At 36.6% G+C, this 22,208-nt stretch overlaps 2 protein-coding genes across 10 annotated transcripts in view; one reads left to right on the top strand and one right to left on the bottom strand.

Annotated features, from left to right (window-relative positions):
- The window catches only part of Crybg3 (crystallin beta-gamma domain containing 3), a 111,964-nt gene extending 91,172 nt beyond the window's left edge, over positions 1 to 20,792 (top strand). Inside the window, exons 18-22 of the mRNA XM_005336767.5 lie at positions 8,443 to 8,582; positions 12,469 to 12,592; positions 17,121 to 17,279; positions 18,015 to 18,174; positions 18,968 to 20,792. Coding sequence (XP_005336824.2) covers positions 8,443 to 8,582; positions 12,469 to 12,592; positions 17,121 to 17,279; positions 18,015 to 18,174; positions 18,968 to 19,056 — 672 coding nt within the window. The 3' untranslated portion in view covers positions 19,057 to 20,792. The remainder of the gene's footprint in view (positions 1 to 8,442; positions 8,583 to 12,468; positions 12,593 to 17,120; positions 17,280 to 18,014; positions 18,175 to 18,967) is intronic.
- Positions 233 to 22,208, bottom strand: part of Riox2 (ribosomal oxygenase 2) — a 43,814-nt gene continuing 21,838 nt past the window's right edge. For 6 of the 9 annotated variants that reach the window (XM_021734217.3, XM_078044412.1, XM_021734218.3 and 3 more), the window contains 2 exons: positions 21,413 to 21,502; positions 20,410 to 20,988 (listed from right to left, as the gene is read on the bottom strand). In XM_021734217.3, coding sequence (XP_021589892.1) covers positions 20,830 to 20,988; positions 21,413 to 21,502 — 249 coding nt within the window. In that variant the 3' untranslated portion in view covers positions 20,410 to 20,829. Of the gene's footprint in view, positions 9,226 to 20,409; positions 20,989 to 21,412; positions 21,503 to 22,208 lie in introns of those variants that run through there. The other 3 variants (XR_013436932.1, XR_013436933.1, XM_078044413.1) reach the window with 3 other exon arrangements.

Genomic DNA, 22,208 nt, shown 5'->3' with positions numbered 1-22,208 from the left:
GATTTGGAAGTCAGAGGAGGGTGGAAAAGTATTTTGTTTGTTTGTTTTTTCAAAAACCATAATTTACAGCTGCCAGCTACTAATGAAATGCTTTAAAGACAAACTGGATAATAAAAGAATAATGGGTACATAATAAATGAGAGCAGGAAACCTAAACAACTCTTGATTGATCCAAGAAGGAAGTGAATGCTTCAAACTACAGTGTAAGGCATAATAAATATTGGCCCAATAGTGTGTTCAGTAACTTGCTTTTATTGTGTTGCCATGGGAGCAATAGTCTGCACGTTGCTTCTCTGATGTCTCTATGGTGATTTGGCATAGAAGTTTGGCCTTCTTTGAAGTAATAATCCTGTCTTGGCAGCTATAAGCAGACAGAGTCAAAGAAACATAACAAGAGACTGTAGAAAACCTGAATATGAAATTATGACTGATGACATAAATGATCTTAAGAGGTGTAATAAGAGTTAACAAGAGTGATTCATTCTCTGCAAGAGTACTGAATAAGAGACACAGCCCCAAATATTGGAAGACTTTAAAATCTAGCCCTAGAACAAAAGGATGCTGTGAGTTTATAAAGAGTAGAAGAATTTGGTTGATATTAAACTGAACCCATATATCATCAAAAGTATGATTTTATACATTGTGAACATGAACACCAGCATAAATCCACAGTAAACATCCCCCTGCTAGTGAGACATTTGAAGCAGTTCCTTTAAATTCAGGCAGAAGACAAAGGTCTTTGCTATCACCACCTGTGCTCCACAGTACTCTGCAGTCCTGGCCAATTTATAAGATTGAAACAAACAAAAAACAAAAAGAAAAGTATAGTGGAAAAAACAAGACTGTCAAGAGCATCTACAAATAAGTTATTGGGATTAATGTGTATACTTAAAGTAGATAGATACAAGAAAAGTAGCAATTAAACTATAGGGTACATAGGAATAAACCTAATATAAGACAATAAGCCCTTTCTGAAGCAAATTATAAAAGCTGTATCTAAAGTACATAAAAAGGTGGAGTAAGATTGTGTTTTAGATGAAAAGACAATAATTTCAAAGGTATGATTCCCCCCAAATCAATACACTTCCAAAGTGTTTACAACTTTTTGTCTATTTTGGTGGTGGGGGTGGATAAAACATGACAAAACACACAACACAATTAATAGCTAATTATCCTACAATTAATTTGTAAAAGAATGGGTCCAGAATCATGACAATAATTTTTAGAATAACAGGTAGGATTAATTATCTTAGCAAATGCATAGTTATTATGCAGCAGTAATAATTAAGGTTTTGGGTACTAGTGCAAGGAAAGACCTGTGAAACAGTGGAATAGGATAAGTAGCATAGAAACTACCTTACATAATACCAAAACATGGAAGATGACACAGAGAGCCTTACAATGTAGCTATTATGAACTGTTAAATAAATGGTGTTAGTATAGTTGACTCTATACTAACACCATTTATTTAACAGTTCATAATATATATACTAATGGTGTTAGTATAGTTATGGAAAACGATAGTTAGAACATTACTGAACTTGAAACACAACCTAAAAGTGGGAAGTAAACCTTACAACTTAAAGGAAAACATAGGAAACTATTCTAATGATCTTGAAATAGGATCAATTTCTTTTAAACACAAAAAGTATTGGTTAGTAAGAAAAAGCATAGTAGTTTCTTGTTGCTGCTCGTCCCAATTTATTTTCTGTTGCTATAACTGAACACCCCAGACATGGTAATTTATATATATAAAAGTTTACTTGGCTTATGGTTCTTCTGAAAGTTGGAAAGCTCAAGATACAGCCACGTCTGATAATTGTCTTTTCTGGTTGGGACTCTGCAGAGACCCAAGACAGTGCACAGCATCGCATGGGGAGAGGAACTGAGCTCCCTAGCTCAGGTCTCTCCTCCTCCTCTTATAAAGCCACAGTCCTATTGGTTTAGGGCTGCACCCTTATGGTTTTATTTCACTTTAACCACCTCCAAATACCATAGTTGGATTGAGGTTCAAGCCTTTGAGGGCCTGAGGTTGAGAATCAAATTTCAACATGAGTTTTGGTGGGGACATTCAAAGCATAGCACTGATGTAACAAAATTACTACAGATTTACTAGCTTAAAACAGCAGAAATATGATACCTTATAGTTATGGTTGTCAGAAGCTTGCAGGTAAATTGAAGGTATTGTTCTTCCTAGGAATATTTAGGGGCTAATGCATTGGTTTACCTTTTCCAGCTTCCAGAGGCCAGCTGCTTTTCCTGACTGTATGCCTTCTCCATCTTCAAAGTGCATCCCTCCAAATTCGCTCTTATGACCCTCCTGTCTCTCTGTTACAGGGATACCTGTGGCTATATGTATTTACCTGAATAATCCAGACTGATGTCCCTGTCTTAAGATCCTTAATTCTTTATCTTTCTTTGAAGTTCCATTTACTGTGTTAGATAACACACTGTATTTGTAGAATTAGGATTTTGAAGAGGGAGTAGGGAGGGGTTATTCAGCCTGCTATATACAATAAGCCACACAAACTGAGAGAATATCTTTGTAGTACAGATAACTTACAAAAGTTTACTGTACAGAATTTAAAATGAGCTCATTCAAACAATCTTTCAAAAAATCAGTGGATTTTCAATTTAAAAGTCCAGTTTTAGATTTACAGAAATTTGACAGAATATAAATAGTTCATAGAAGAAGATGGCTTAGGACATACAAAAGATGGTACACCTCACTAGCAATCATGGAACTATAAATTAAAACTGTAACAAGGTAACATTACCTTACTTTACATACAAACATTTAAAAATACCAAAATTTGATTTAGTTGCAGAGAAGTGGGATTATTCCTGTTCAGCTAGTGAAAGAAGCATCCGTTATAATGGGGGGAAATGAGGGCAGCATTTGCAGCATTGATGGGTGAAACAAGCCACAGCACATTCATGCAAGAGAAAGCAGTAAAGCATATGATTAGTAGGGAACGGAAAGCTAGTTACACAAACAGGTAAATTTGAAACACAATTAGAAAAAAAAAAGATTGCTAAAGGTTGTTAGAGTAACATATGTTTCTGGAAATTTTAAAAACAAAGGATGCATAACCATTAATAGAAGTATAAAAATATGAGCTGGAAGAAGCCACAGCAACTTCAGCACAGTGGGTACCTCTAGGGAAAGGTAAAGGAGGAGGGAAGGGCAAAGAGGGGACTTATTTTTTACTATATTTGGTATGTTTTATTTATTTAAAATTTTGATACAACAAGGCACAGTGGCCCACACCTATAACCCCAGCAGCTAGGGAGGCTGGGGTGGGAGAATCTCAAGTTCAAAGCCAGCCTCAACAAGCGCTAAGTCTCTAAATAAAGTGGTTAAGTACCTCTGGGTTCAATCCCTGGTACCAAAAACTTTTTTGATACAAAATTCCATATATGTTTGACTGGTTTACAGTAATTTATTATATGTTTTATGAAAAACTAGAAGAGAGGAGTTCAATGGCTCCCAACACAAGTAATAAATGTTCTAATAGGCACATATTATGCATCAGTTAAAAATAAATGATATAAATGAAGTAAAGTTAAAATGTAATACTTCAGGATCTAGAGCACATTGTCATATACTGTGCTACTTATTCTTCTTAAAATGTATTACAATATTTCTTAAAAAGAATAAAATTCAGTTAAGAAAGATAGTTCTATTTTGAATCTGATTTTCTAAACCAAATGAAAGGTTTTATAAGAAGAATTATAGTTCCTTGTAAAGAGTTTGCTTTGGTGTCTGACAGACTTTGGGTCAAGACCTGACTCCACCATTAATAATTATTACCTGAGTGACCCTGGGCAAGTTTCTAAAATGTGGGGATTAAATGAGCCAGTGCCTATGAAACCTTTAGCACATAAGTGCTTAATAATATCGTAACAGCTCACAGACAATGATTAATTCATATTTTTGTGCAACGCTTAAGATTTTTGATAGCCTGTAGGCATTTGTAGGATTTTGTTTTAATATAACAGACCTTGACTACTTAAGATTGGAGTCTTAGAGATTTTTGAGCCTTCTATTAAATTATTATCATTTTAAATAACTTTTTGGCAGCACAGTTTGGTAATTCTTTGGAATTGAACAATATTCAAAGTCTTTTTTAGCATTTTTTATTAGTTGTTGATGATTTTTTAATTTTATTTATTTATTTATTGGTATGTGGTGCCTCACACATGCTAGGCAAGTGTTCTACCACTGAGCCACAATTCCAGCCTAGTTTAAAGTCTTAGGAGTAACTTATATTTAAAATTTTTATCCAGTTATAGAAGATGTGTTGATATAAATGTAGTCTATTCTAGCAGAGGACTTGTACCAGGGTCTCAGAGCTTCAAATTGAGATGGCAGATACATTTGTTTAGCCAATGAGCAAGGTAAATAAAATGGATCCTGGATACTTACCAGCTGAGCACAATGAGGTCAAGTGCTCATCACACCTGCCAATTGGAAATAATCTGCATTATAACCTTATTGGTACCTAGAACACTTCAAGACAGTAGCATGGAGTTAAGAACAGCCTCTAAGGCCACAGTGTCTAGACTGAAACACCAGCTCTACCACTAACTGTGTGACCCATGTCTTGATGCTTCATCTGTAAAGTTGGATAGCAGTAGTGGCTACATTAAAAGTAAATTGTAAAGAGTAAATGAGTGAAGACAGTTCTACCATCCCTAGTCTGAATGTATTTTGAGATTTGGAACTTTTTAAATATTACATGGTAATGTAGTATATAAGAAAACACCCTCAGCAGAGTTCTGGCACGAACTCCATAACTAAATGCATAGTACACAGATTGGATTAAATATTTAAACAGCCATCTATTTTTTCAGGTCAGATTTTTTTGTCAAGTGAATTAGGAAAAAAAAAATTGTAGAGACTTTTGGAGGAAGGGAAGAAAGGCAAGGCATCTGGACAGGCAGGGGCCACAAACATCACCACAGGTAAATGTGTCTATAGCCGTCAGCTGAAATGCTTTTCTAAAAGCCTGAGGGTGAGGATGTTGGAAGAAATCCAACATTAAGTCAAAGGCTTATCTTGTGGATTCTGATTGTCTCCTCATTTTCAGTCACTTCTAATTTATTCTATGAACTGATGAGATGCTTCCAGTTTTTATTTCACAGGTAGCAGTCGAGGTACCTAATCTTGCCTGTGATCACTCAGTATCTCAGTGACTAGTAATGTGTTTCTGTTCCTGCCCAGTCAGTAATGGTTACTGTGAGAAAGAGAAGTGCTCCTGGGCAGCTTTTTCACCCCAGGCTTACTGTCTCACTTCAAGGTAATTGTTACATTATTTCCCAGTGTCACCCAATCTGTAGGACACTATCCAGAACCATGGCACTAGCCATACATGAATTTTTAAGTTTCAATTAAATGACTTGAATTCAGTCCCTTGGTCACTTGTGCTCATGCTCACGAGTGACCAGTGACAGCCATAGTGGAAAGTGCAGATACCATTTCTGAGGATGCAGAAAGTTGTAGTGGACAGTGCTTAAGACCTCTGGTCAGAGGGTAGCCTTGGCCACATAAAGAGAAATTTACTAAGATGTTCTCCTATTTTTAAATGGAAGTTTCTCAGCATCCTTTTCCTTTTCCTGTCTTGGCTTTTATTTCATCCCTTCCAGTGTGGTCCTTTCCCTTACTGACCTATTCCAACAAGTAGTTCTAAAGAAACAGTAAATTGGATTTCTCATTCCTTCTCTGGAACCGTCTCTTTCTGTTCATTGTGACTTTCCACTGTACCCATGAGCAAGTCTGGAGGTCACTGCCCTATTTCTCTTCTCTTCATCAAATTTCTTTTAAAAATTGCCTGTATACCCTGTCTGCAATTTCTCACCATTTACTCCTCAGTCCTGACAGCCCAGGTTTCCCCCTCAGTACAGATACGCCACCAACGTGGCTCTCATAAAGCTCTCCATTGGCCTCTACTTGCCAAACCCCCAAGCTTTATTGCGGTCACCCCCTCCTCAGCATTGCTGGAGGTTGTGTGTTGAGGGACCACTCTTCCCTATTACTTTCTTTCCCCTTTACTGATGTAATGTAGAGGGCTCTCTTTGGGCTCTCCTTTTCCTACACCCAAGGCTTCAGTGGTTATCCAGCTTCTGAGAGTTTCTGAACTTCACTCAATGCCTGGTCTTTTCCCTTTGAACTCCGTACCAAAGGTCCAGAGTATTGTTGAATGTCTCTGTTAAGCTTAGCCTGCCTCTTATCTTACAATGAAGACACACAGCTCTAAACATAAGTTCTTAGTTGCTAGACAAGTTTTTGCTCCTGGTTTCCTCATAAAGGTCAAAATACTACCATGCTCCCAGCCACAGCGTTCTACCTCTTTTTATTCACTTATTCCTTGCATTTCTTTGCAAGTCTACTCTATTGTTCAGGGGTTTTCCTGGTCATCCCCTGTTCCTAACTTTCCTTCTGTCCTCTAATACCCTTCTTCCTAACCTTCCTTCTGTCCCCCAATACAGGTCTGAATTTCAGGTCCAGTCTCTTTTTCTTTGGTCTCTAATCTTCTAGCAGTCTACTGGTGCTATAACAGAATTTCTGTCTTTATTCTTCATTTATGTTGGTGCCAGATAAGTTTCCTAAGGTCCATTTTAAGAAAAACCTATAAACACACACACACAATGCAACATATGCATAATAATTGACAATTTAAACCTCCAAGTAAATAATATATTCCCATGATTCAGAAATCAAAAAGTATACCAAAAGGCATTCAGTGAAAAACTGTTCCCACTCATTCCACTGGTGCCCTTTGTCTTCTCTGTTGCTGTCCTCCCAAAGGGTGGTCATGGATACTGGTTTTGTATTTATTTTTTACAAATATTTTAATGTATATGCAAGTATATATGTGTGTGGGGCTGTGTGTTTGTGCGCACATGCATATATAAGTTTTTCTTTACTACAAAATTTTAGCACATAAAATATGCTATTCTACACTATTCCTCACTTGTCTCTGAAGAATTTACCTTGGTTATCATTCCATAATGAGATCCTGATTCCTTTTTACAGCTACACAGGATTCCTCTATGAATGTACCATAATTTATTCAACTAGTTTCCTCTTAGTGGGCGTTTAAATGATTCCTCATCCTTTGATATCCCAAACAATGCTGCAAAGAGTAAGGCTTTGATAATTCATTTTGCTCCAGTTGCAAGTGTATCTTCAGGTCACTTTTGAGTGCAAGATGCTTTTTGATGGTTTATTTAATGTTATTTGACCCAACCATAGTCCCTCTGCTAGTGTACTGCTTCTCCTTTACTAAGTTAAAGATACTTCAGGGCAATCCTAGTCCTTATATCAAAAGCCTTCAAGGACTTTCCCTGGCAACAATCTGCACCTGCTCTGTTGCTATATGGGGGAAGCAGGCAACTCAGTACACAATAAGACAATCTAAGTACTTCACACTATTTCTCATCAGACTCTGTATTTTAACTAAATGGTTCTGCTTGCAGCTCATCTGATGTATCCATGCAACTGTCTCCCTTGCTTTGCACAGTGTGCAGAACTTCCCTCTGTTCTCTCTCAGCCTTCCAGATCCGTTGTATCCTTTGAAACTGAGCTCACATACCACCACATTCTTAAAGCTTCCTTGATTCCATCTCCCTTCTGCTAAAAATAATATAGATTTCTTATGACTACTCTTACAGGGTGTGTGTGTGTGTGTGTGTGTGTGTGTGTGTGTGTGTGGTGACCCTAGATTGCATTAATGATATCTGTAATTCTCTTAATTTAGCTGTTAGGTAGTAATGCCCCAAATACTAGGATGTTGACTTGTTTTTATTTCTCATCCTCTAAGTTTCTTAGCATGATGACTTGCATATACTAATGAAGGAAAAGGAACAATATTGATTCTGTTATTGTCTGACATGATGAATTGAGGGAATACTTAATTTTAATGGAGAAATCTCCTTTCTTCCTGTGCCTTCTAGCTATTTTTTAAATTAAATTGCCTTTTATTGCCCTCCTAAGAATGTAAGAGGATAGGGCCATAAAGTCCTCCATTCTCAGTGACTGCTTCTGTAGTATTTTGGGAAATGAAGGTACTGTTCCATTTGATATTTATTCTATTGCCAACTAAAAGCACTGGCATCAACAGTGTTATGTGGTACCTGTTACACTACCACAAAACCTTAATATGCAATTTGGAACCAAGTGTAACTTTTTATTGTGTCCCTTTTTTTGAGTTATGAAGATTACTTTTCTGATAATTTCAACTTTAAAATAGTGAGTAAAAATTAGTAATAGAAGCAAATCTCTCCAGTGTGGCCTTCACTGTAATATCTTCAGTGGGTAGAGCAGTAAATTTCATCCATTTGAGACTGTTGGATGCAAGGTGCCTTGCCTTTAGAGTAGGGTGTTACTGAGGTGTGGCTATTCCATATGGTAATGCTTTCTCTTTTTTGGGCTGTTAGATTTTTGAAGAACCCTCAATCAGCCTTTTTGCTCTGGAACATTGTGAGGGAAGAGAGTTGCACCTTGAAGAGGCTGTGAACTCTGTTTTGAACAAGGACCTGCACTTCTATACCCAGTCTGTATGGGTAAAAAGTGGACTGTAAGTATGAGAAAGAGCTTGGTTTGATTTGATCACTGTTTTAGGACAGTGTTGCATGGTTGGTTTTTCCCTGTTGCTGTTTTGCTCTGATGATACTCTTACTCCTTTTATTTCTTAATATAGTAATAGTAATTTCTGTTTAAATAAGAGAAGACTGTGTTGTCCCATAAGTAGCAGCATGCAGTAGTCTGGGGGAAGAGCCCCTTGGGAGACAAAGGGCACCACTTTGTCAGAGCATGTGTCATGGAGCAGGTCAATCAGATTTTCCTGATTGAACTTGCTTTCTTATCATGAGAAATTTCATTTAACTAACAACTTTCACTGTGAATATCATTGCCTGCATATGGCAAATGACTGTTTGTAAGACTAAGATTGTTTTATTGCATTTTGACTTGACAGCATGTTTATTCTAGAGTACTTCCCTCCAGGTTGCTCATTTGCATATTGTTTTAGTTACCTTTTTCCGCTGCTGTGACCAAAATATTCAAAAAGAACAATTTAGAGGAGGAAATTTTACCTGGGGCTCAGTTTCAGAGGTCTCAGCCTGCCTATACAGTTGACTCCATTCTCTGAACCAAAGGTGAGGTAGCACTTCCTGGGAGAAGGGCCCAGCAGAGGAAAACTGTTCAGCTCATGGGAGGTTCTGGAAGCAGAGAGACAAAGGAGGAGCCAAAGTAAGAACTTCCAGGGCATGCCCCCAATGACCCATGCCCCAGCCGCTACAGCTACCACCCAGGCAGTCTGTTCAAACTAGGATGTACTGATTATGTTACAGCTCTCATAATCTGGTCATTTACCTCTGAATATTCCTGCATTAACAGGAGCTTTGGGAGGACACCTCTTATAAGACGGACAATAACACATGTGGAATGACCTAGCCTGCCTGCCAGTGTTTTAATTCACTTAGGTTATTAGGGTGGATCCAAGATGATAAGGCCTGCACTTTTACAATTTGGGACGCTGCCTTTAGAAAATGAAACTAAAAATTATTCATACAAAAATTAGGTATGAACTTGTATATTTAAAATCAAAAATTGTGAGAGGTCTGCACATGAACAGCTCTGAAGGTAAAGCTCCCTTTGCTTCCAGGATAATTTGATTCTCAGGCCATTGCTAAAGAGTGTGGCATTTAAGCCTGCCTACTATCAGCACTGCTAATATTTTCATACTAGACATCAACTAAAAACATACAACTCTTGATGGCTAATATAAAAATGGCCATTTTTAATTTCTTATGGCTTTTAAATTGTGTGATAATCAACTATTTAAATATCTGGGGTTAGTCAAGAAGACAGACCAGAGTATCAACTGAAAATTAAGTCAACTATTGCAATAAATAGTTTTTATATTAGTCACATGTAGAACAGTTTTAATTTCTTCTCTGGGTCATTTCCCAAGGTTTAATGTCTATTAAAATAAATTGATTTATTGTATCTAAGCTTAAGATTCCACAATATCATTTACCAATTAACAAAGTGCATTTGAACTGAATTTTGCATTACTACAATTTAGGACTTTCATAATATTTTTCTACTTTTTTTCTACTCCTAAATGAAATAGATATTTAATTCACCACTGAAATTTTCTCACCTTATATTTTTACTCTTTTCTGGAAAACTGGTGTTTTACCTTATTATTATTTGTTCTGTTTGAATTATTATCTACCTACTATTCCAAATTCTCTAGAAGAGAAATTAGTATATATAAATTAAATAGTGAGGGCTGGCTAAAGGTTTACCTAGGCTACAAATGGCTTACAGGATACCATTTAATGCACAGCCTCCTACCCTCAGTGACTTCTACTTTTTTAAACCCCATGTTATGTCATATCTTTGATCTAGGATGGTAATGAAGGTCATATTTTAATGCATCATCCCAACAGCCTTTCCACCTGTGGAATTCATTAATATCAAGATATAATTAGTTACAGTTCCTTAAAATCTTGCTTAAATTCTATAACTGAAACTGTTCTGCCCATTTAAAGAATCTGTGAGGGGCTGGGATTGTGGCTCAGTGGTAGAGCGCTCACCTAGCACGTGGGAGGCCCTGGATTTGATCCTCAGCACCATATAACAATAAATAAATAAATAAATAAAGATATTATGTCCAGTTACAACCAAAAAATAAATATTTAAAAAAAAAAAAAAGAATCTGTGAGGCGAAGAGGCTAAGCCTCTCTCTGGCCGTATTAACTTGCCTTTGCCCCAGTCTGGCAATTTAGATTTGTGTAGGTAAGAAGGGTTTGAAGGAGGGTGATGCATCTTGTTCACCTATCTGTAATTTGACTAAGTCTGACCCTAGTTGTGGGGAAAAGGGTAGACTTTTCCTAATAATGGTCAGTTTAAGTCTCCATACAAGCTTTCATAGTTTTAATAGATTAAGCTTTCGTCACTTCCTCCCTTCTGCCCACAACTTTAGTTACAAATTGAAGTCTCTTCGTGAACTAACCCAGGCACATGTCCCTAAAGAATACTGCCCTTTGTAAGTTGAAAACTTTTTCACCTGAAAATTGAAGGGTTGAAGACAATGCCACAGTGACAACCCAGTATTAGTCAGCTTTCTGTCACTGTAATGAAAAAAATTTAGTTTGGTTTATAGTTCTGGAGGTTCCAGCCCAAGATTAGCAACCCTATTCTTCTGGGCCTCCAGTGAGGCACATAAGATATGCAAATCATGGTGCACAACGTGGAACAAAATCACTTTTATCATGGTCCCAGAAGAAGAAGGAAGAGTAGGGGGCCTAGAGCCCCACAGTCCCCTTTGTGGGTACATCCTCAATGACTTGAGAACCTCCCATTAGGTTTCACCCCCTGAAAGTTCCAACAGAACCACCCTGTGTACCAAAACATTAGCATGTGAACCTTCTTTGGGAACACTCATCAAAACCCTGAACACTGGATGAACCTGTTCCTGAGAATGAGCCTCTGAAATCAGCTGGCTGCCTTTCCTGCTGCTGAGGCTATGCACCTCATCATCTAGGTTACACATCCCTTGGTTGAGGCAGGACAGCCCCACTGTAACTCGAGGTATCATACATGAACCAAGCAAGGCAGCCACCTCCTCATCACACAGTCTTAAAGCACTGTTTACAGTGACCTTGAGTCCTGCTGAGGATTTCACATCCTCTTGGCCATCCCAGCCTTTTCTCCTTAACCATCCAGCATGGTAACTACCTAAGTCAAGGGTCAGATAGTCTTTTCAGTTTGTGGGCTGTATCTCTCACACAGCTTTTCAACCTGCCATGGCCAACTGAAAGGGAATGGGCATGGCTCGGTTCCATTCAATAACTCTTGGAACACCAGGCATTCACCTGAAGGCCTCATGCACTTTGGCATGCTTGAATGCAGTCAGGTTTGAAGGCAGGGAAATACTGGGGAAGATTTGCAGAAGAGCCATCCTTGAAACAAGAGTGAGAAGAGAGACATCTGTGAATAATTGTAAGTAGTCCTTGGTGGTCTTTGAAATTGTGGAAAAAGATGTCTGGATAGGTTTCAGCCAACCTGAGAAGCCACCATGAGAGGATGACCAAAAGGTGGGAACATGTTTTTTTCTATAGTGGGAGGTTATGGTCTTGTCTGTCTTGGATGTTAATGCTATGAAAAATGTATTGATGTTATTAAAGGAATACAGAATTTCAGAGCTGGAGGTAGCCATATATTTATTTTGGAAGTAAAGAGCCCAGCATTCTAATTGGAAACCAGAGCAGCCTCCATCCCAGTGAGCTTTCTCCTAGACCTCCCTGCTTTTTTTGATAGTCTATTTTTAAAAAAAAATCTACAAACCTAGAAGTTATAAAGAATGAGCTCATATGAATCATAGCAGATTTTTTACTAACAGATAGCCTTTTGTTGTGTAGTGCCCCATTTTCTTTGCTTCTTTCTTGCAGATGGATAGCATATGAAGGTCCCAACTTCCTAGGAAGACAAATTCTACTTGATCCTACTGAGATCCCAAATTGGACAGCATTTAGTAGATGGAAAACCATAGGTTCCCTTCGTCCCATGAAGCAGGTAAAGTGCAGAGAAACCTAAGACCCAGAATAGCTTGATTTTCTGCCAGGACATATCATAAACACAGTATCTGAAGTACTTAGTTTTTCATTTATGTAGAAAAGAGAATGGACTAGTAGGCAAGGATTTTGTATATTTTATCCAACTTGTAGAATTTTATCTAAGGTCCACAGTAAATTTTATTGTGGTGTCTACCATTATGAGGAATATTAACCTATAGATTGTTTTGGTTTTATTTTCTACCTAGTTTGTGTGTTAGGATAATATTAGCATCTTACAACTAGTTGAAAAATGTTCCTTCTTCTTTAATTTTTTGAAAGACTTTGTGTGGGATTGGTATTATTTCCCTCTTTAAATATTTGATAAAAATTCTCCAGTGAAACATTTAGGTCCTTAAATCTTCTTTGATTAAAGTCCATAAATTATAAATTCATTTTATTTAAATGCCACAGAACTATTCAGATTTTCTGTTTCTTTTTGACTCATTTGTTTTTAAAAGAATTTTATCTAAGCATTGATTCATGTAAAATTTTCTTTCATAAGGAAAAAAAAGACAAAAAAGATAAAATTTTATTGGCCATATTCACATTTCATGGAAAAAGAAGATACTGTAAGTTCTGTAGCAAACAGTGGACACAACAATGAACTTTGTTACTATACCAGTTTTACTTTCTTAGTATTGGATTCTTTTCCCACTTACATAATACTCGGGTTGGATCCTGGCAATTTAATTAAAATAGTATTAATTGCACACCTACTGCTTGTCAGTCTCCTGTTCAAAAGCTTCCCACTTAGGATATAATCTTTGCTTTTCAGTGTGGTCTTTGTGATCTGACTACCTCCTGCTTCCCCAGCCTCAGCTCTGAGGATCTCCTCCTCACATAGCTGTGCCACATGCACCAGAATGCAGAATGCTGTCCCACTCAATCTGTAACAAAGCTATACTCTTTGTGTAGAATGTTCTTCATTTTTTGCCTGGCTAATTTTTAATCACCCCTCTGAATTCAATGTGTCAGGTCCTCACCAATGTTACCCCACCCCTCTCCTAATCTAAATGAGAATCCTAAAAGGCCTGGTTCTGTCTTCATAGGACACTGTGTGTCATTTATGACCACATGGTGCAGCTGGACTGGGTTCTTACCACTCTACTGGAAACCCAGTCAAGGCAGTGGCTTTGCATATTTATTCATATTTTGCTTATTACTCCATCTCTAGTGCCTATCACCACATATAATACCTTGTATGCAGAGCTCAAGGGCTGTATATCTGGATTAGTGAATGTTAGAAATCATGTTATATATAATGGAAGGTCTTCTGTTATATATAACATGGTTTCTGCCTTGGTATGGTTTACATTTTTGCATTTTACATTTACATTTTTGTTGGGTAAAACGTGTCCAACGCAAAGCAATAATATTTATGACAGTGTATGATCATCAAAAGCTGCAGGTAGTACTTTGATCAGAGAAGTATCAATATGTGAGGGCCTGATGGGGGTTAGTCTCAGGGAAGGTGAAAAGCCCAAGTGAAACCGTCAGGGGTACGATGGTGAGTAGATATGCCATCAACTCTCTAATCACTTAGAAACACTTGTTCAATTGATTCTGATAACAGTTCAGTCACCCCCATTTTCCACATGGCAAAGTAATACTCAGAGAAGTAAAAACTAGTAATTCAAGCGTCAGAACCAAGATTTGACACCAAGTCTGTGATATTTTAAAATAAGTGTTCTTAAGCAACTATAGTTTCCTCCAATAAGATCAGCATTTGCAATGCCACCATATTGTCCAAAGTGTGGAGGCTCTCAGGTGAGGATCTGACACAATGTTAAGTATAAAATTTAACCTACTTGATTTTCTCTTGCCATAAACTTCATACACACCATTCCTGCCTCCACTGCCCTTGGGTTCTCTTGGTTCAACAGTGATCACATTGATTATACCTCAATGTTGTGAGGATTAAATAACACAAAGGACCTGATACAACACTTGGCTCATATTGCTGATAAAACATTCATTTCTAAGTTTATTATTCACAATGGCCCTGGAGCAAGCCAGAGGTGCCTTTCTGAGGTTACTGAAACACTAATGACTTTCCTGGCATAGCACTGTGGTACAGGACCCCAGGACCTTTGCACCTTGCTGATTCCTCTCACAACCATGGATGGGTAATCCCAGTGGAAAGCTAAAGGAAAATGCAAGATACATGTGGAAATTGTTTACTTTACCAGCTGCATAATCTTGTGAATCCTGTTTTAAATAATGTTAGTAGGCAAGTTTAACACAGAATATTGTCCTCATTTTTGAATGGTGGTTCCATGCTGGGGAAGGTGGTTCCTCAAGGTCCTGAGATAAAGAATAATTAGAATAATAGCCTCTAGGGCTGGGGATATAGCTCAATTGGTCCAGTGCTTGCCTTGCATGCACAAGGCCATGGGTTTAATCCCCAGTACCACACCCCAAAAAAAGAATAGCCTCTAATTTTACATGAAAGTTATTTGACAATAAGTATATTCCTCCTGCATTGTGCTTTAGGCACTACCTGGTCAAGTTCTGATTAAACATTTAATTTAAAAAAATTTTAATAGATTATTTTCCCTGTTTATTTAGGCCATAGCTTTAAAACCCAGCAACAGAATTCTGGCTTTCTAAAATAGTAATTTGGGGGCTATATTTAACTTTTTGGCAAGGATATTGGTGTGGCTCTAGTGCATATTTAGAAACTCAGGAATAATTAAAATGTGATCCTCTTTGAAGTTGGGAATTAGGAAGTCACTAAGGTACTTATAATGCATATCAGTGTTTTTAAGTATAATTACAGAGGAGTCAGACTACACATGTGTTAATAAGGGTAATTAGTACTTTGCTTGGTTTAATTGATTAAAACTGTGATGCTTAGTCCTAAAGTAATTGGAATTCTATCATCTGTGAAGGTCATACCTGTTTTCTTACATGTACAAGGTAATGAAACTGTAATAAAGATATACTTAAACTTCTAGAATTAATAATAGCTGCATTGGGAGACCAGGCTGAATTATAGAAATTTAACTACATTCTGGCTGCAGCCATGAATGTGCAAGTAGTGGTCTGAAACATTTGAAACGTTTTGCTAAGCAGAGGTCATATTCACTTGATCTAAGTGACCAGATAACTTATCCTTATGTTTGCCAATTTAAATGCTCAGAATATTTCTTTCTTGAGGAATGCTAAACATGATAGCAATTTACCAAAATTCAACTACCTTCATTTTGATGTATCACAAGTTTCAAAAGCAGAATAGTCACTTGTGGTCTTAACCCTAATACCATGTTGCACTTACCTAGCACTTAAATTTCTTAGAGTGAAAGTGCTCTCTCATTAACTACCAAACCATTTATTATTACTTAGCCAAGGTTCTGACTGAGATACCAACACTTGACCACAGGAGGAAATGTTGATATCCTATATTTTTACTGAGGCTGGAGGCCTAAATCATGACCCCGAAAGAATGGTTTTTCTTGAGCTTCATGGTTTTTCTTGAGCTTCCATCGAGCACCCTGTTCCTTCATCTTACCTACCCTGCCACCCTTGAAACTCGGCTTATTCCCTTTGTCTTAAGAATAATAACTGCATTTATGCATAGGCTTTGGAGCATGCTGGTTAGCAGGAAGGTTTTTCGTGCAGATACATCTGGGTCCACATCTATATTAACTTTATTTTAAAACTTAGGTCAGTAACCATACTTTCAGAAAGGGTTGTATTGATTTCAATCCTTACAGATAACTCTTACCCTTAATTCTTACAGTAAGAATTCTGTATATCTTAGCATAATGACACAGAAAGCATTTAACATTATTGCTTGACAAGATACTGAAGGTGCAATAAATATTAGCTATTATTCTTAGTGGTATTCCCAGATTTAGTATATTTTTAAAAATTCCTTTGTATGTTCCAGGCCAAGGAGATAATTCCTTTGTTATGCGATTTTTGAATACCAAAGTAGTGATTAAACATACATGGTGTCTTCCTTTGAAGACATATAAAAGTCCTAGGTAAAGAGAGATTACCAGAGCTTCTAGTTCTCTGCCTACCTGGGCTTTTTAAGACTTTTCACTGTAGTCATTTGACATTTAATCACAGGTGGAGACAGAATGTTTGATTACTGTTCTTGTCTTGTAGGTTGTTTCTTGCCTGTATTCCTACTCCCTTACCTTTCTCAGCACAGCTGAGATACATTATTGAGCAAAGTCCACCAAGTCCTGAATTCTTCACTGCCCTACCTCTTGCCACACACAGTTGTAGTGAATGAAAATATTACCTTTTACCCTTTTTTTCCAGGAAGTATTAGATTGTACAATTTCAGCTTTGTGCTGAATAGTCTCAGGAGCAATAGAAAACATAAATTTATACATATTAGCTAAAGGAAATAAGAGTGAAAGTGATGTAAATATCTAATCACTTCTCACTTTGCCTCACAGCTTTCCTTCTTTGGAAGGATTAATTTCCAGCTTAGAAAAGTTATTTTTAAATGGCTTTTTCTCCCATCACAGCCTGCAGTGTACATCAGAATAAAGAACCGAGCCCAAGATGAATATCTGACAGTCACTGGAAATTTAGCGGACACAAGGGCGATGTCTGTGTGCATCTCTCCCTACAGTGGAAAGAATACTCAGATCTGGTATTACTGTCGAGGACTTTTTAAATCCAAGGTAAACATCCCCACTGATATAGTACCCTACTTTTTGGTGTTTGGCTTTGGAAACTAGAATCTAGTTAAATTAACTGGCATAAATGAAACTGCAGCTTCCTAGAGACAGTTCACTGTGTGATCATAAAAACACTTTATGTGTAGTACTAAAGCATATAAGTAAAATCGACTAAGAATTTTTATCTAGAATGAAGTAGTAGAAGCAGCTGTTATTAGAAGATGTTAAGAAAATGAAAACTAGTTTCATTTATTTTGTGACCCTTCATTATTGATACTGTGGAGCGCAGAACATTAGGTTAAAAAAATTAAAACCATGTTTCATTGTATCACTAATGACTTATATAAATCTCATGCTTCAAAAATGAAAAGCATCTAAAAACAATTATTGTCTGGATTATCTTCAGCACATCCAGTATTTTTAGAAGAAAAACAAGATCAACATAATACATTTTAAGCTAACAGTAACTTAACATTTAATTCCAAGTCAATAAAACTTTACTGAACACTGTTGTCAAATGTGCATGCCCTCTTAAAAATAAGTACAGGACCCTCTGTTTCAGTTTCTGTACCAACTCCTCCCTTTTAAGATGTTTACTCAAATTATACTATAGGCTATTCTTTTAAGACATGGAACTTAGATGTCTATGACTTCTTCATCTGGAAGAAAAGGGGCCCTATTAAATTGATGTTAGCAAATATAATGTGGTACTGCCATTCTATTTCTTAATGCTTCTAGGCCAGTGATACATGTCTTGATGTGATTGGTGGCCGGGACACACCTGGAGCTAAGGTAGCCCTATGGACTGAACATGGACAGTTCAGGCAAAAATGGAGACTGAATAAAAATGGAACCATCAGTTCTTATCTCAGTGAGCAACTTGTCCTTGATGTTAAAGGTGGGCCTTTGATAATATGCAAATGTTTGTATCCCTGGATATCAGCTTAAGTTCTAAACCTCTTCTGAGTAAAGGACATTCTGATATATGAGGGAAATGATCCTTTATGCTTTTATGCTTGAAAAAAGTTATTTTTATAAACCAATACACTATGCATCAAGCAGGAAAAGCCCAACAACAAAGTCTTAAAAAAGGTTTTTGTTCATTAGTAAAGTTGTAAAATTTTAATTTGCAAGTGTAATGTTTGTAAACCCTGGGAACAATTCTCAACTGAAGCATCATAAACCATAATGTCATCTGTTTCTTGAAAAGGAACATCTCCAACTTCTTCTCCTGAGTCATCAAGGTCCTTCAGTCTTCAGTTAAAATTTAGGTAGATGTCAGTTAACCTTATTTTTTACTTCAGCAAGGTCATGGCCATATTACTCATGGCTTTTGCTTTAATTGGCTTTAGTCACACAGCCTCTGCTGATGTAGAAACAAAAACACAGTACCTGAAATCTAGCCAGAGTTCTCTCAAAGCAGTTTGTTCTCAATCATGGCATTGTTAGGGCACACTGCTTCTACAATCACGTATTATACCTCTTAATTTTTCAATGTGAGTCATAATAAGGTCCAATTTGAGGTGAATAATGGCTACGCCTGTTCAAACTCTATTTTTCACTTCAGACCACTATGTAAATGACATATTCATCTACTTAAGCAGTAGGCTGAACAAAAGCTTGTGAAAATGGTGAAATTGCTTAGCACCTGTGTGAACAAATAATCTTTTCTTTTGGAATTTCTATTTCAGGAGGAAACTATTGTGACAAGACTCATGTCATTGTAAATCAGCCCCTGGAGGGAAAAGAAACACAGAAATGGGACATTGAAATACTGTGAGAATCAACACCATCCCTAGAAGGAGCAAAGGAACCTCATCTCCCTCACTGATGTGTGCATGTAGAAAGGAAGCTACTGTGCCCTCTCTACTGAATCGATGCAAAGAATCAACTTTTCCTTCAGGAGCTAAGACTGCTGCTCTTGCACTATATTCTTGCCAGTTACTCAGTGTATCTATGAAGAAAATGGTATGATTTCTGGGAAAGGTTTTATTCCTGATGGATTCCAGTTATGGTGAGCAAGTTTCCGGAAGTCTGTGTTTTCTTTCCTATCTACCAACCATGAATGCTATTCCTGATGGCCCATTATAGGATGTTGGTGATGCTGTCACCTGTATTAGCTATTAATATCCCAGACACCTGTATGACTGCAAAACACAGGAAAATAAACTATATCATACTTTTGTAAAAAAAATAATTTTAGCAACATGATACTTTTGTAAAAAAATAATTTTAGCAACATCTGAAAATGTATTTAAAAAGACTTCCTCTTAAGCTGCTGCTGTGTGTAAATAAGTCTTCAAATTTCTATATTGAAGCTTTTATAATAGAAGTATCCCATGAGTATTTAAATACTTTAACTGACTCCTTGGAGGGACCTCAGCTTTATTAGGCAAAAGGCACCAGGACTGGAATATTTTCTGTGGCCATTCTTTGCTCAGTCTTTCATACTGAAAATGCATGTTACCTTGGAGTGCCAACCTCACATTTTAGCATTGGGTCACCTGTCCTGGTGCTGATACCTTGCCCTAGATTTTGCTTGATTTGCCCTTAAGGAGAAATGTTCATGAAAAGTATGACACTCCTATATAAGAGTCAAATTTTTGTCTGCCTGAAATAAAACTCTGTCCAAATTTACTTTTCAAGTAAAGGTGCAGTTGATTTCTCTACTAGTTTTCACTCCCGTTTTAAATAGCTTATATTAAAGCAAAATCAGGAAATAATTTTTACTTAGTTTCCAATAATCATTACCACCTTTAAAAGCACAATTCGCAAGCATTTTCCTTCCTGAGTTGGATTTAAATGTACCTTGAGACAACTGTTTCTTTCATTCCCAACTTTTGCCAGAATGCAGAAAAATACTCTATTTTTATATAGAAAGATTAAATTCTCTAATGATATTTTAAAAAATATCAACCTATATGCACTTTAGAATGTAAAAATAACAATATTTTAAACTCAAGACCCACTATTTTGAGTATTTTTTATAGACTTGGTGTTTCCATGTAAATATTTTTTCCCCCTGAAATCTCAGGCTTTTGTCATCTTTTAAGCAGAATCTAAAAACTTTCTCAAGTCCATAGATGTTGAGTGCCTCCCATGGGTGTGGCTGTATTATTAAATGAGACTAATGTTATAGGGATAACTTTATTTTAACAAGGAAGCTTGTGTATACACCAAGGTATGTATATTTTCATTGTAAAAAAAAAAACTTAAAAATTTTCATGTTAATATTTTAAAAATTGTTCTAGAGCCAAGAAGGCGCATTAAAGAAGTTATTTCCAAAGAACAAAGGTTAATGACATTTTAGTTCTACATGATACATTTTTGGAGTTGTGCCTTTTCTACCACACTGGATTAAATAAATTTGTCAAAAATATGGTTTTGTCACATTCTGGGACACCTTGTAATTTCCTGTTTTTTTTTTCCCCCCTTCCATGTTCCCATATATTAATAAGTAAGGACGGTTGACAATTTTCTCCTACCCAACTTCCCATTAAAAAAATTTAAAAATGAGCATGTAAAACAGCAGTTATTTGATTCTATAACATCACTAGATTACTTGGATCAAACATTCTGTCCAGAGGGATAATACCAGGCTTTCCTTTTCCTCATCTGTAGTAAGCTTCAGGTCCTTGACAGAAATTGCTGAACTATTCCAAATTTGCTTCAGTGCATCCACATGTGAAAAAGGGAAACGAAGTCCATGAGACTGAAAAAGGATAAGTTTAATTTTAAAAAACTTAGTTTGCTGAAGTGGCATTTTCACATAAACCTTACATTATTGTTTTTGATACCCTTCAGAAACTTCAGATAAGCTCTTTTCATCAACTATAAACTTAGAGAAGTCACAAGACTTGCTGATGCCCATTTAAATCAGATGAAAATCATTCTAATTTAAGTAGTGGTATTATTAGTCATTTGAAATGCTTTACATTTACATTTATTTTACTTTTCCTATAAAGCTACAGGTTCCAGCTAGTATCTTTTTAAAACTGGTCTGTATCACAGTGATATCAAGTGGTAAGTCCATACTACAGCCATAAAAGGCATATTACATACAAATAAAAAAATAATTAATTCTTCCCAGCCACCACCCAAATCTCAGCAATGACATTGTTTCTATTAGAACAAACCTCTATTTCCTCCTCATTTCCCATCATGTGTATTTCTCTCCTATTCTTTAGAGAATGATAGATGTAAACCATCTTTTCTTGAGCTTCATCCTTTAAAGAAAAGAATGTTAAGTCATCAACAAAATATTGAGTGCTTCAGTACTAAGAGGGTTTTCCAGTAAGTGAACACTAAGAAAAATCTTAAAGTCATGTTGCTCAAATGAAATTATATCTAATCTTTAAGAAGAATCCTTTGGGCAAAAAGTTATATGGACATATACACATTCTATAATTCATCAATGGGAACTTAAAAGTCATTATTTTAAAAGATGCTATCTTCAGGAACTTGATTTATATTAATCATATCTGTACACTTTGCAGCTAATTAAAAAAAAACAGCTGTGTAATTTATAGAAGAATGACACTTGAATTGTGATAGCCTCCCGAATGACCCCTACTTCTTTCTGGAACCTTTTGTCATTCTTTGTTACACACTGTCTCAAAGTAATTGGTTGTCAAAATAACTAGAATTTTTTTAATAGTGTATTTTTGAGGTTTTATATATGTCAACCCTTCCAGGTCTGGCCCTGATGGCTGGTACAACATAGAAGACGTGTGAATTCCTCCTCAGTCATTCATGGGGCACCTTCCAAATGAGCTGATGAGGAAGAAACAGGGTATGGGACAGTCCTCAAGGTCCTTAGTATAGGGAGCTTTAAAAAACCATAAATGCAGAGGTTCTAACCCAGACCACAGGAGACTTGGAGTTTAATTCTTTTTTTAGTTGTCAATGGACCTTATTTATTTATATGAATTT

Source organism: Ictidomys tridecemlineatus, chromosome 3 (genome assembly GCF_052094955.1).
Source record: "Ictidomys tridecemlineatus isolate mIctTri1 chromosome 3, mIctTri1.hap1, whole genome shotgun sequence".
In the NCBI taxonomy this organism is placed as follows: Eukaryota; Metazoa; Chordata; class Mammalia; order Rodentia; family Sciuridae; genus Ictidomys; species Ictidomys tridecemlineatus.
The sequence above is the reverse complement of the archived record's forward strand: the minus strand, read 5'-3'. Positions and strand labels throughout refer to the sequence as shown.